The sequence below is a fragment of the Labeo rohita genome, chromosome 15, assembly GCF_022985175.1.
Source record: "Labeo rohita strain BAU-BD-2019 chromosome 15, IGBB_LRoh.1.0, whole genome shotgun sequence".
NCBI classification, from domain to species: Eukaryota; Metazoa; Chordata; class Actinopteri; order Cypriniformes; family Cyprinidae; genus Labeo; species Labeo rohita.
The window spans coordinates 29,491,934-29,506,883 of NC_066883.1; the positions used below are offsets into that span (position 1 = coordinate 29,491,934).

At 33.1% G+C, this 14,950-nt stretch overlaps 3 protein-coding genes across 3 annotated transcripts in view; 2 read left to right on the plus strand and 1 right to left on the minus strand.

Annotated features, from left to right (window-relative positions):
• The first annotated feature begins 3,098 nt into the window (after positions 1-3,098).
• On the plus strand, positions 3,099-7,723 carry tmem106ba (transmembrane protein 106Ba). The gene is made up of 8 exons (XM_051130056.1): positions 3,099-3,187; positions 3,732-3,914; positions 4,039-4,102; positions 4,195-4,354; positions 4,468-4,608; positions 5,727-5,776; positions 5,879-5,932; positions 6,587-7,723. The coding sequence occupies exons 2-8, from the start codon at positions 3,734-3,736 to the stop codon at positions 6,705-6,707; spliced, it is 771 nt and encodes a 256-aa protein (XP_050986013.1). The 5' UTR covers positions 3,099-3,187; positions 3,732-3,733; the 3' UTR covers positions 6,708-7,723.
• Positions 7,724-11,120: 3,397 nt separating this feature from the next.
• On the plus strand, positions 11,121-14,522 carry seraf (Schwann cell-specific EGF-like repeat autocrine factor). Its single transcript, XM_051130104.1, has 5 exons — positions 11,121-11,435; positions 11,555-11,650; positions 11,792-11,896; positions 13,709-13,804; positions 13,952-14,522. Exons 1-5 carry the CDS (start codon positions 11,207-11,209, stop codon positions 14,062-14,064), a joined length of 639 nt encoding a protein of 212 aa, XP_050986061.1. The 5' UTR covers positions 11,121-11,206; the 3' UTR covers positions 14,065-14,522.
• Positions 14,523-14,561: 39 nt separating this feature from the next.
• The window catches only part of vwde (von Willebrand factor D and EGF domains), a 31,118-nt gene continuing 30,729 nt past the window's right edge, over positions 14,562-14,950 (minus strand). The window contains exons 31-32 of the mRNA XM_051130105.1: positions 14,858-14,950; positions 14,562-14,740 (exon numbers count right to left, since the gene is read on the minus strand). The exon at positions 14,858-14,950 is cut by the window's right edge and continues 7 nt beyond it. Of these exons, the coding sequence (XP_050986062.1) occupies positions 14,732-14,740; positions 14,858-14,950 (102 nt within the window). The 3' untranslated portion in view covers positions 14,562-14,731. The remainder of the gene's footprint in view (positions 14,741-14,857) is intronic.

A 14,950-nucleotide genomic window follows, 5' to 3' on the forward strand; every position in this document is an offset into this window, starting at 1 on the left:
GTTAATAGTACAACGCCCTGTAATCCACCTTTGGTCAGAGAAATGGTTTAGTCCACTGCCAGTCCCTGAAGGCTGGGTTAATGATCGCCTAGATTACAAGTTTTGGTTTTAACCTAGAGCTGCATTGATACTTGTTTTTACCACGTAACCTAGTTAGATTCTCAAATCTTATTTAACAATTTCTCGGTTAACTACTACCGTTATTTTGTTGGTAAAACACAGGAGGGCTCATTCGCCATGTGTCCATGCGTCGATCTTCTCTAGTTTCATGACGATATCACATCATGGTTTTTTTGTACATTTTTAGAACTTTTATTTTAATTTTAAAGACAGAAAAGTTCAACCATATCCAAAATCTATTTCATATTTGAAAAATAAGAAAGTTGTAAAATGTCTTATCTGTGCTATTTGCAAACTTTTGAATGTTTTTAACTTTATTTCATTCATTATATTTTATATTAATATTATGATTATTTTTTGCATTTTTGTTTATCTTGCTGTACCCCTGGATGTACACTAAATAAATAATAAATAAATAAATAAAAAAAAAATAAAAAAAATCAATAAATAAAAAACTACAGGGGAACACTGGCTAGTTGTAATTATTTCTCAGCCTAGGTTTATTTTTTTAAGTCAGTTATATTTATTTTATTTATTTATTTAGCAAGCGCTAATTTGCATTTCCTGTCCCTAGAAAGGCTTTTCAAAAAAAAAAAATATATATATAAATATATAATATATATATATATATATACATACATATATATGTTTAAATACATACATATATATATATATATATATATATATATACATGTGTGTTTAAATACATATATATATATATATATATATATATGTTTAAAAAATACGCTAGGATTGGGTAAAATAAAAAATAAATTTCTGAATTTGAATACATTCTTATTTTAATTAACCAATATCGATTCTTAAATCACAGTCGATCTCTTGGTCTATGCTGTTTTCAGTTGATGAATGGACTGTAACATAGTGCCTCTTCCTTCCAATAAGTAGCAATAAGCTAGGCTTTGTGCTACTTTTGATATGAAAAGTTTCAGATTTCAAATTCTGTCAATTTCCTTAGGAAATTCAAGCAATAAATACCGCTTTGGCACTCTTTAGTGTGGCGTAATAGATTGTTGTAGCTTCTGGTTACTCGCCTGTGTGTAATCAAACCCATACGAAAACATTCATGATAGATTTGTTTTTGTTCTGTATCCCCTGCTCTGCTGCCACACTGAAGTGAAGCAAAGTTCACTTTTACATGCTGTTTGAACATTAATGTGTGTTGGCAGTGTATGTACAAATCTACCCTGTAATGGTAAAAATTCATTCAGTGGTTTTTAATTAATCTGTAAAAATAATATCCCCTTTTTCAAATCGAGCCATTCTCAGATGCCTGTCATTGTGGCGTCACACAGACAGAGGCCGCTCCCAGGATAGTTGACTGACATGAGCGTCTTACCTCAGATCAGTTGTAACAGTCAAACCTCAATGTTTCGATGCCGGAGCAAGGATGTAAGTTAGACAAGAACTGAGCGACTGAGGTGTTGTGTTGCTGGATGTAATAATGAACATAGTGGTCGTCATTTATTCCCGACATCTGAGCTGCTGAAGATGCAGTAAATTATGTTTGTTTGTGAAGGGAATGCGCCTCCCGATCTACATATATCCGTCTATGTTCGCGTGAATCATTCATGACCCAGCTTCACCTACAGCAGAAGTGAGTATAAGGGTTTTTTTTATGAATCTTTGCGATCGCCTTTCCTAATAATGTGCTAGTTAGCAAGTTTAGCGGCTAAACGCGGCTAAAGTAAACAGGCTCGTCACTCCACAGAGAGAAGAGAGGGGTGGGGCGAGCAGAGCTTATTTGAATTTAAAGCAGCCTTGACCAGAATGGGATGATTTTTGCAGAGCTGATTTTGGCAAGGTAAAAAAGGTGTTGTTTAACACAACCATTGAGAATTTTTAAGCAAAGTATATTATAGATTTTTCATTAAGACCCCAAAGAATCATATCAACTTGTGGAAAATGGGCACCCGATGACCCCTTTTATTAAGTCTGTCAAAATGACGCCTTCAGATTTTTCCGTCACTGATAAATTTTTTTCTAAAGAATTACAGTTAACGCAGCCTTTGATGTATATATATATATTAAAAAGCCTTTCTAGGGACACACAAATTAATATATACACATAAAATAATTACAATAAAATAGCTAGCTATTCCAAAAATACATGCCCACATTTTATAGACTCTTCCAGTCCTGGTAAATAACTAGTAAAGAACCAGTTGAAAATGTAAATATGTGTACAGGTCTGGTTTATTTTGAGCCAGCGCTTTACCATCCATGTAAAAGACTAAATCATGTACCACTTTAAACTCATTTGCCAACATAGTATATAGGCAATATAGGTATTTTCAGTACACAAATGTTAAATGTAAAGTATGTGTGTGTGTATACTGTCACTTTTTTGATGAAACACCAGGAAATCAATTGGAGAAGTGTTAATCACATGCCTACTTGGTGGTTGACACTCATGTTGACTGCACACACAACTTAAGGGTCATATAATTACATGTTTATCTTTGTATACTGCATATTGCAGAAAACATATCTGTGCTGTTTCTTTCTGTCCACCATTTTTTCTTTTCCTGTCTCAGCATATTTAATGAAATCTGTCAATCATGCTTGTAAACAGATTAAGTAAACAGATACATATTTCGCATGTTTCTTTCACACACACGCCTACCCTCATGTAATTGCTGATTATATTAATTTATTTTTAAAATGCAAAATTTTCTATGTGATGATATATTTTTCCACTACATGAATAATGAGCATATCTGGATTTAACAGTCATTTTAAGGAAATGACAACCTGAGCAAAACATTACACGTTAACTGCACAACACGCACGGCCTTGAGACTCGCTCAGCGTCTATAAACAGTAGGGCGGAGCTTCGTTGTAAAAATCCCGCCTTGCCCAATACGATTGGCTTGTGACACTGTCACTCCCATCTATCACCCAATCACACGACGTCTAATGTAGCGTCATCACGCCATTTATTAACACAGGAGGCGGGGCTTGTTATACGGGTTGAGGAAAAGAACAACACGGTTAGGAGTTATAGCGACTATAATTTTTTACAAACAAAAAGGACACTTCAAACAAGGTAAAAATACCTCGTTTCCTATCCTATCCACTATATTTTCATACTGAACTTTAAAATAAGAGTCATTTCGCATGGTGCTTGACCTGTTTTTAGGCCCTTTAGCGCTTACATCATCTAAGCCATGATCGTCGCTTGCGTGTAATATTGTACTTTTTAAATCCATCGATCTAAGTGCGTTAATATGAAGTCAATTCAGTGCATTTTTAATTTTACATTGCTATACAGTATAATACTGCGCCTTATCAAGGCCGTACACTGCGTCCTCAAATCAGCTGTTATCATTTGCATGCGTATGTTTACCATCAAACATTAAGCAGGTTTACCAGGTTGAAATATACTTAAAATATATTGTTTAGTTGTTGAAGCCAGAATATATTGATTGCATAAGTAGACATTAACATAATGCATATTTTTACCGCAGAATAGCCTAAGGTTTCATGCTTTTTCACGTGGAAGAAATGTGCTCAGGTTCATCACAGCATAATGAATGATCTTTCATGACTTCTATTGTAATGCACTAACTTAAACTGATAATTTCTTTCAGCCATGGGGAAGTCTCTGTTTTCCTTGCCAAAGCAAAAAGAGGACCAGGAGAGCCTGACTGAAAACACAGAGTCTCACACTGAGGACAATAAACATGATGTGTCACAGTTTCCATATGTTGAATTCACAGGCAGAGACAGCGTCACCTGTCCTACTTGTCAAGGGACGGGAAGGATACCTAGAGGTGAGAACAAATCAGTCCATTCATCCACCTGTTACTTTAACCACACATTGTAATATGAACATATAGCTCATGTTTAATGATAAATGTAACTTGTGAGAATGTTATTATGTGTACTTCCTCTCAGACCAAGAAAACCAGCTTGTTGCTTTGATACCATACAGCGACCAGAGGCTGAAGCCAAGACGAACGTAAGTTTGTTTCAATATCTATTTCACATCAGGATTGGATGTATATACATGTACTATTTTATGACTGACTGTATATTCTTGCACTGTCACAGGACATTGTACGTGTCTTTATCGGTCGTTCTGTGCCTGCTGCTTTCTGGTTTGGCTGTGTTCTTCCTGTTCCCTCGGACTATTGATGTCTCTTATGTTGGAGTGAAGTCAGCCTACGTTACATACAATCGAGACCAGCGCATAATATATATAAATATTACGGTAATATCTATAGCAAGTATTTCAGAGTTGTTAACCAAGTATTACCTGTTTGTGCACTGGAGGGTTTGGACTTGATAGTGAGATCAGATGTGACTTTTTTTTATATTTCTCAGAATACCCTGAACATCACCAACAATAATTACTACCCAGTACAAGTGGCCAACATCACAGCGCAGGTGCAGTACTACAAGACTGTGATCGGAAAGTCTGTCATCAGTAATCTTACCACTATCACCCCACTGGATATGCATCAGGTATGTTATTTTATTCATATAAAATAAATAATGAATAACAATTTCATGTTTATATATATACGCTACCAGTCAAAAGTTTTTGAACAGTAAGACTTTTTATGTTTTTTAAAGACGTCTCTTTTGCTCACCAAGCCTGCATTTATTTGTTCCAAAGTACAGTAAAAACAGTCAAATTTTAAAATATTTTTACTATTTAAAATAACTGTTTTTTTCTTTGAATATATTCTAGAATGCAATTTATTCCTGTGATCAAATCTAAAATTTCAACATCATTATTCCAGTCTTTAGTGTCACATGATCCTTCAGAAATCATTTTAATATGCTGATTCGCTGTTTAAGAAACATGTTTATTGTTGTTGTTGTTATTATTATTATCAATATTTAAAACAGCTGAGTAAATTTTTTCAGGATTCTTAGGTGTATAGAAAAAAGATCCAAAGATCAGCATTTATCTAAAATAAAAATATTTTGTAACGTTATACACTATGTCATTCAAAAGTCAGTATATTTTGAAAGAAATTATAGAAATTAATACTTTTGTTTAGCAAGGAAATTCTGCTCAGCTGTTTTTAACATAATCATAATAATAATTGTTTTTTAAGCAGCAAATCAGAATATTAGAATGATTTCTAAAGGATTTTGAAATCACAGGAATAAATTACTTTAAATTTCTTTCAAATAGAAAATAGTTATTTTAAATATTAAAAATATTTCAAAATTTTACAGTTTTTGCTGTACTTTGGATTAAATAAATGCAGGCTTGCATTTATATTAACTTTGTAGTAATTAACTATTATTATTTAAATATGTATTAATATAAAATTATTAGTCGAGTAATATTTGCTAAAATATGCTGCTCTAAAAACATATAAAATATAATAAAAGTGTATAATATGTATAATGCAACTGTATTGATCCATATACCTATCCTAGGCTAAATTTGTATTTATGGTGAGGAAAATCAAAGGGCAGTTTAAGCCACACCTTAAGATAACAGCAAAAAATAAGTGACCTGTATCCTCCCAGTAAGGCTTGTCTGATTTAGTCACATGACTTCTGAATTCCAATGCGTGTATTACTTTGAACAACTGTTATCAATGCCGATGTTTTCTTTTTAGATTGATTACATGGTTCCCACCATCATAGCAAATGAGATGAACTACATATTGTGAGTATTTGCCAATTGAGCCTTACAGTATAATAAAACAGTTTATCTTGCTGATAGTGTTTTAAAATGTGTGTGGTGATAACTGCGTATCTGTTTTTACAGTGACTACTGTACCATGCCGTCAATTAAAGTGCATAACATTGTTGTCATGATGCAGTAAGTATTCTGTAATAAAAAATCTGATTAGGAATCATTTGTTCAAAGAGTTTATGTAAAAAATGGATTTCAGTAGATAAATGTTTTTTTTTAAAAAATACTGTGTTAATTTGTTTGTTATTGTATATAAATATAAAATAATCATTAAAGGGACAGTTTACCCAAAATGAAAATTTTGTCATTAATTTCTCTTATGGTGTTCCAAACCTGCAAGACCTTCATTCATCTTCAGAACACAAATTAAGATATTTTTGATAAAATCCAAGAGCTTTCTGACCCTGCATAGACAGCAATGCAACTCCCCCGTTTAAGCCCCAGAAAGGTTGAATTAAGTTATTTTATTACTGTTGAACCACTGATGTCACATGGACTATTTTAATGATGTCCTAACTACCTTTCCGGGCCTTGAATGTGTCAGTTGTGTAACTGTCTATGCAGGGTCAGAAAGCTCTCGGATTTCATCAAAAATATCTTAATTTGTGTTCTGAAGATGAATGAAGGTCTTACAGGTTTGGAACGACATGAGGGTGAGTAATTAATGGCAGAATTTTTCATTTTTGGGTGAACTATCCCTTTAACCAAAAGATGCAAAAACATTCTAATATAATATAAAAACATTTCTGTTTGATTCATACTATGTTCTCGTCTCTCCAGGATGACTGTAACCGTCATGTACTTTGGCCACGCTGAGCAGGTGTCTCAGGAGAAGTACATGTACGTGGACTGTGGCTCAAACACCACGTCTTCACACATACACATGAGTGTGATACAGTGACGTCCCTCTGTATGATGCACAGTTCCTTACGTTCTCATGTGGTGAAACAAAACTTGTCCTGAGTGTTACGAATGGCAGAAAATGAAGTCTGCACTGTAGGGTGACAATGTCAGGATTGATAAGCAAGATTCAGCCAGAGCGCTGATGCCTTTCTATACCATCATTATCGATTCTTTAGCACTGCACTGAAGGTTTTGCTTGGATAGACAGAAGCACTTTAGTATATTTTGGGAGAAGGGATGACAGCAGCAGAATATTTTACTGCAAAGAGCTGCAAACACTCAAACCACTTTACTTTACTCCGTTACAGTTTTTCTGTACACTGTTTTCCTGTGCGTTTGTTTGGTAATGTTCAACTGTGTGCTGCAATTTCCATTACATCATGCTCATTTTATTGTTAGTTAGCTCTTTGCAGAGCAGGTACTCTTTAGATTTTTTTGAGTATGGCGTTAACATAAATCAGCATGCCAGCTTTCAGAAGTTCATGAGTTTATTTTGAATCCAGCCTTTAAGACTGCAAAAAATAAATAAACAAATAAATAAATTAAATTTCACAATTTCTGTTCAAAGGGGGGGGGGCGAAACCCCAAAATAAAACAAAAATGAAGTGGGCTGTTCTGAGGCCAGTACAAAGTATTACATGAATCAGGTGTCATAATAAAATATTAAATTAAGTATAAATTTACCTCAGCAGGTACGTATCGAATACCATATTAGTTAAGAAATAAGGGAATGAAAAAGAAGGAACATTATTAATTTGGTATTATAAAAATGGACTTCCGTTAATTATTCTTAAAGCATTTCTTTCATCACATTTTAGTCAAATGTGACCATAATTTTTTTCTGTTTGGTGTTGATGTAGATCATTGATAACTTAGATGTTTCTCATTCACTTTAACCCTTTTGCTCGTCTTGTTTTGTTGGAATGGCACTTTTACATCAAAACATCTTTAAATGGTATTTTATTTAAATGTTATTTTAAGGAAAGGATTTATCAATAAATTAAATTTCTTTGGTGAAATTTGTGTCTGTGTTTTTTACAAAATATTGTGTGGGCATTTCAGCACACTGGCAATCACTTTTTATCAAATATAACTTTTTTTATATCATTACATTAGTGTTTGTGTTATGTTGAGTTAAATTAGTACAGACCTAATAAATAAAAAGTGTCCCACTTTATGTTAGGTGGCTCTAACTACTATGTACTTAGATAAAAAAAAAAGTACAATGTACAAAACATATTTGCTGCTATTGAGGTGGGATACGGGTCAGGTTAGGGACAGGTTTGGTGGTATGGGTAGGTTTAAGGGTGGGTTAATGTGTAAGGGATGGGTCAAAAGTGTAATTAATGCAATCAATTACACATATGTAATTACATGCAGGTTTTTTAAATGTAAGTACATTGTAAAAACATATACAGTTGAGTTCAAAAGTTTACATACACCTTGCAGAATCTGCAAAATGTTAATAGTTTTACCAAAATAAGAGGGGTCATACAAAATGCATGTTATTTTTTATTTAGTACTGACCTGAATAAGATATTTCACATAAAAGATGTTTACATATAGTCCACAATAGAAAATAATAGTTGAATTTATAAAAAAGTTTACATACACTTGTGTAATCGACGGTTGTCTGTGTGTTTTTTGTTTAGTTGTTCATGAGTTGTCCTGCTTGCAGTTCTTAAAAAAATCCTTCAAGTCCCACAATTGTATTTTTCTTTTTAGCATTTGTGTATTTGAACCCTTTCCAACAATGACTGTATGATTTTGAGATCCATGTTTTCACACTGAGGACAACTGAGGGACTCATATGCAACTATTACAGAAGGTTCAAACGCTCACTGATGCTTCTGAATCAAAAACGATGCATTAAGAGCCAAGGGTGTAAATTTTTAAACAGAATGAAGATGTGTACATTTTTCTTATTTTGCATAATTTTTTTTTTTTTTTTTTTTTGTCCTTCAGAAGCTATAGAAGATGCTTACATGTTTCCCAAAAGACAAAATAAGCTTAATTTACCCTGATCTTCAAATTCAAAAAGTTTTCACCCCCTGGCTTATAATGCATTGTGTTTCAGGACAAACAGCTGTCACTAAAAAACCTATCTGTGGATCATTCAGGTAACAACACAGTATTTAAGAATCAAGTGTATGTAAACTTTTGAACGGGGTAATTTTTATAAATTCAACTATTATTTTCTTTTGTGGACTATATGTAAACATCTTTTATGTGAAATATCTTATTCAGGTCAGTACTAAATAAAAAATAACATGCATTTTGTATGACCCCTCTTATTTTGGTAAAATAATTAACATTCTGCAAGGTGTATGTAAACTTTTGACCTCAACTGTATGTACACAATAAGTGCATTGTATCAAATATCTGTTTATTATGTGATTACTTTGTGGGTAAGCCCGAAATAACACATTTTTGTTATATTATAGTCTTTGTATTAGTAATATAGTCAAGTCTCTTACGATTTTAATTAAATTAAAATAAAACCCATAAACAAATGTTAATTTTATAAAGAAACGTGACTGCTGCAATATTCCACAAGGTGGCGCGGACAAGATACGGTTCAATACAGGAATAGACTGAGGTAAAACACCATTGGGAGATTTGAAGTTGAAATAACGCCTTTTAAAGTCAGCAATGATAAAATATCTTTTAGTTTGGAACCACTTAATTTTAGCAGGTGATAAAAAATATTATTTACCAAAGTCGGAAGCATTTATAGCTGTGGTACTTTTACATCTTATGTGGGTAAATACAGTTTTTTGAAGGTTCAGCAGTTACCTTGTAATAAGATGAAATGTTTAGCCACAAATGGTACCTGTATACTTTTTTGGTTCTCATTGTGCTGTGCGTTTGTGGAGTGTTTACGTTTTCTTCTGAGGGAAAAACGATTCTGCACATCTGTTATTGTCATTAAAGTTCCTACTCACTTCCTCTCATGTTCCAGAACAGCAGCTCCCTCTGGTTCCACTTTAACGGGCCTCTGAAACAAAGAGCATGTGATGTTTCTACATGCCTTCATTTACCATGAATGAACCACCAATTTCAGACAGATAGAGTTACTATACCCTGTTCCTTACAGAGCAGTCTGGAAGTTTGACATTCATCATATGCTGGAGTCAGGCTTGCCAACAAAGGATTTAACAATGATGAATAAAAACAACACATAACCAATGGTCAAAAACTAACTTAAATTAAGTTTAGTTCAAACAATATGTTAGAAATATGTTAGCTGTGGTCTGAAAACTTGGGAGCTGGAATTTCACTGAGGAGGAGGGAAATTCTCAGGACATCTGCAGAATCCATTTCCTCTGTTTCCTGGGATCAGCAAAGTGAATGAAATATATAAGAGGAGAATCTTTTAAACAGCATTAACATAGATATAAACAAGACGCAGCTGGATTTCATAAAAACTGCAGATAGTCACTAGTTGCTGGAAATTATGCAATTTTAATGTGCTATTTTCTTCACACTTAAATATTTAGATTATGAATAATATATATTTTTTTAAATAAAGAAATTAATTTCAATAAGAATGCATTAAACTGATCAAAAGTGACAAAGTGTATTACAAAAGATTTTAATTTCAAATTAACACTATTTTGAAATAATCAGCATTGCAATCACAGGAATAAATAAAATTGTACAATATATTAAAATAGAAAACAGTCATTTTAAATTATATTTCAATAATATTATAACTCAGAAATAATATTTCATAATATTACTGTTTTTACTGTATTTTTGATCAAATAAATGCAGTCTTGTTAAGCATAAGTATGGAGGACCAGGTGTGCTACTTAAAATGAAGAATCAATTTATCAATTTAATTATGTAAACATAAAAATGTATATAAATAAATCACTTTTTAAATGTATAAATAAAGACATATTTAAAGTTTTATAAAAATGTGTTTTTAATAAAACAATATATTTAAAAAATAATTTTTAAACATAAATAAATAGACAAATTTAAAACTTTATTTAATTCATGTTTTAAAACGTAAAGTAATAAAGCACCAAAAAGTGCATTAATAAATCATTTCAAATGCACATAAGAGGCTTCTTTCAAAAACAAAAAATAACTAAACATTTGAACATGGCATATGAAAACAAATATTGAAAACTGCAATTTTTTAATTATAACAACCATATGTTTTGTGAATTATTTCAACTGAAGAACATGATTATGTCATGTTTCTTTAAAATAAATGCCACTTGGTGTCAGAATACCTTTTGGGACCACTTGTTAATAAAGTTTCAGACGTTTCTCACAAAAGACAGCCATAAACCAAAGACAACCCCACACTCTCTGAGCTTGTCTGTCTCAATCCTGTCTCACACATTCCTCACTTAGTACTTTTCCAGCTGTGGATCCCTGCAGTACCGTGTCTGTCCAGTAGATGATCACAATGCAGTATGCTGTCCAAACATACATTCACCAGCACTCTCAGTCCTTCTGGATCCTTGTAAGAGTGTGGATATGAAAATGGCAGTGCTTTGCTGTACATCAATGCAGCTCTTCCTGGTGGCACTGGCCGCTCTGGCTGGGATCTGTTTGGGAGGGTCCGACGGGCCCCGCGGAGTGTCTCTTCCTTTTGTCTTTGACCCCAAAGCGACGTGCGACCCACCTTGCAAACATGCTGGGATTTGCATCCGAAACAACAGCTGCTTCTGCTCAAGAGGATATGAAGGAGAAACCTGCCAATATGGTGATGTTTCAAGATACTTGTTCTGCAATTGATTTGAGTGGAATGTGTATGTGTGTGTCAGACATGTGCTTTATATACTAAATTGGCCAAAACTCACATGATATGCATGTTGATTTCAGCAAACTGTTATCCAAAGTGTAAAAATGGTGGAGAATGCCTTCGACCTGGAAAATGCAGATGCCCTTCAGGATTTGGGGGTAAATTCTGTCACAAAGGTAAGAGTAAAATGACTTAGTAGTTGTTTACAAGTTTTAGTACACTAAAAAAAGGTCAAAAATAAGAGAAAAATCATTTCTAAGTCCAGCAACACAACTTTTAACTTATGTGTTGCCTGTGTGTGTTTTTGTGTTTGTCAGTGGTTTGTGACGGTGGCTGTTGGAACGGTGGCGAGTGTATTGCTGTGAATGGAGAAGCAAAATGCATCTGTCCCTCCAGCTGGACCGGCTCCAGATGCCAAGATGGTTTGTTGATCCCATATTGTGTTAATTACATTGCACAAATCCATAATGGCAGTTGTTGCTGAGACTGAGGAACAGGAACAATCTGAACATTTCATCAGCCTCTATTCACAATAGGACAGTTGAAGAATGTGATATCAATAAAGCATTTTTACGATATATAACTTTACTAATTACAGCTAAAACATGGAAATTTTTCATAATACACTACCAGTCAAAAGATTTTTTTTAAATGTCTTCTGCTCACCAAGCCTGCATTTATTTGATTGAAAATATAGCAAAAACAGTAAAATTCTGAAATATTTTTACTATTTAAAAAACTCTTTTCTATTTGAATATATTTTAAAATGTAATTTATTCCATTGATCAAAGCTAAATTTTCAGCATCATTACTCCAGTCTTCAGTGTCACATGATCCTCCAGAAATCATTCTAATATGTTGATTTGCTAAAACATTTTTTAATCAATTATTATCAATATTTAAAAGTTGAGTACATTTTTCAGCATTCTTTGATGAATAGAAAGATCCAAAGATCAGCATTTATCTGAAATAAAAAGATTTTTTTTATCATTATACACTACACAATTTAAAAGAGTCAATATAATTTTGTTGTTTTGGGAAAGAAATTATAGTAATTAATACTTTTATTTAGCAAGGATGCTTTAAATTGATCAAAAGTAATAATAAATTTTTTTTTAAATGTTACAAAAGATTTCAATTTCAGATAAATGCTGTTCTTCTGAACTTTCTAGTCATCAAGAAAACCTGAAAAAAATCTACTCAGCTGTTTACAACATAACAATAATAATAATAAATGTTTTTTGAGCAGCAAATCAGAATATTACAATGATTTCTGAAGGATCATGTGACTGGAGTAATGATGCTAAAAATTCAGCATTTAAATCACAGGAATAAATTATATTTTAAAACATATTCATATAGAAAACAGCTATTTTAAATAGTATAAATATAATTCCAAATTTTACTGTTTTTGTTATACTTTGGATCAAATGAATGCAGGCTTGGTGAGCAGAAGAGACTTAATTAAAATACAATAAAAATCTTACTGTTCAAAAACTTTTGACTGGTAGTGTAAACAGAAGAATTATAATATAACTGGTTCTGACATTATTTGCCATTCAGTGTTTCTGTTACATAGACTTAAGAGCTAAAAAAAAACCTCAATATGTCAGTGAAACGTCAAAAGTTTTCATCTGCATTCAACTTACATTCGTCAGACATGTTATTTTTGTCGCTCACATCCAGGGTTGCCAGGTTTTTACAACAAATCCCTGGTAAAATTCACATTCCAGAGGCCAAATATCATGTTATTGGGGTTGCTTAAACCTGTGGACATAAAAAACAGCACGCAACAGTGTTAAAGTACTGCTCACGTCAACCGTAGATTGTTTCTCTTGCACTAACGTGAGCTCTAGCCAGTGGGATTGCGGATTTTGTGTTATGGGTTTGGTTTCAGGTCTCATCTCATCTATTTTTAACTGTACAAAACGGCTCGTTTTTGCTGCTTAATATTGCAAATTGGTGTGTCTTACCATATTACTTTAATGTATTATTTAAATTATGAACACACTGGTTTGTAGTGCAAACTGTTTTACAGTACGTTGTTATTCTTGTTGTTAATGCAACCAGTTAATTTAAATGTTATTTACCTATCTAAGCACTTTTTATAAAATACACACACAAACCCATATGAATGTGCGTCTTTCAGTTGTTTTACCTAATTGATCATCATGTACACAGATGTTAGTGTGGTATCTGGGTCACATGTTGATCATTTGTCTCTTTTTCTGTAGCGATCTGTCCACAGGGATGCAGGAACGGAGGCAGCTGTGTGGCTCCTGGAATCTGCAGCTGTCCAGAAGGATGGATAGGCGGAGCCTGCCACACAGGTGGGTGACCACATACATTTATCAACAAGACTGTTCAGCTGGTATAGAATTAGAATTTTATCATGCATTTGTCATTTAAATGGATTTATAGGTGTGTGGTTCACTCAAACTTTAAAAACAAATCCATTTACCTCTCTCTGTCTGCAGCTGTGTGTAAAAAGCCGTGTGTGAACGGGGGGAAGTGTGTTTCTCCAAACACCTGTCGCTGTCGAGCTCCGTTCTCAGGCCCGCAGTGTCAAGAGAGGAAGAAGCCCTTCTAATGAGGAACAGTCTGACCTCTGACCTCAATGGTTTCTCAAATTGGTGCTAAAGTTGTGTTTGTTGAACACTAACTGAAAATGTGAGGAGTGTGATGTGTTTTCTATATTAACATTGTACATTATTTACATTAAGACTTTTGTATTAAGTAGTGTTTTTAAGATAACTGTTGAATTTCCTTTAGCATACAGTACAAATAATTAAATAAAGTGAAAATAAAATTGTGCGTGTGCATAAAATTGATTTTAAAAAAGTGGAAATATGATTCATTCCCATTTTTGATCACTTCTTTTTATTGGTAAATGACACAAGATCCATTTTTATGACTTCAAAGGTACTGAATATGTGATATACTGTTTTCTCAAAAGCTATTTACTTTTAAAAACAAGGAAATGATTTTATTAATATTATAAAATGTGCAGACTGTAGTACATCACAAAAAATGAATCAAAAAATGAAACAGAGATGCAAACATACACATACAGTATAACACTCTTGCAATACTGTAGTAATCTAATACAGGGTCTAATAAAAGTCTGTTGTTTTCTAATAAAAGTCTAATGAACGTTTCCTTCACTTTTAGGGCACTAATGCTTACTTACACACACACACAAACACATACACAGTTAATTTTTTTGTGATATAGTTGTCTTCGATTTCAGATCTTCATCACCTAATCTGTAAATGCAAAGTTTACAATCAGTTCATTTTTATGGCCATAAATGAAATCAAAAATGTATTTACAAAGATAATTTTAAAGATGAAATCAAAGCAATGCTTTTGAGAAATGCTTACTTTAGTACCACAGGACGGTCCAGTGTAACCTTGCCGACAGTGGCAGAAATTTGGAAACACACATTTCCCTCCATTGAGGCATGTTTGTTTACA

What these genes read in the sequence shown, in the direction of transcription:
- tmem106ba (XM_051130056.1), top strand. Translation starts at nt 3,734, where the DNA reads ATGGGGAAGTCTCTGTTTTCCTTGCCAAAGCAAAAAGAGGACCAGGAG. An exon ending in GACGGGAAGGATACCTAGAG is followed by an intron (nt 3,915 to 4,038) that starts GTGAGAACAAAT and finishes ACTTCCTCTCAG; the next exon opens with ACCAAGAAAACCAGCTTGTT. An exon ending in AATGAGATGAACTACATATT is followed by an intron (nt 5,777 to 5,878) that starts GTGAGTATTTGC and finishes CTGTTTTTACAG; the next exon opens with TGACTACTGTACCATGCCGT.
- seraf (XM_051130104.1), top strand. Translation starts at nt 11,207, where the DNA reads ATGAAAATGGCAGTGCTTTGCTGTACATCAATGCAGCTCTTCCTGGTG. An exon ending in AGGAGAAACCTGCCAATATG is followed by an intron (nt 11,436 to 11,554) that starts GTGATGTTTCAA and finishes TGTTGATTTCAG; the next exon opens with CAAACTGTTATCCAAAGTGT. An exon ending in AGGCGGAGCCTGCCACACAG is followed by an intron (nt 13,805 to 13,951) that starts GTGGGTGACCAC and finishes CTCTGTCTGCAG; the next exon opens with CTGTGTGTAAAAAGCCGTGT.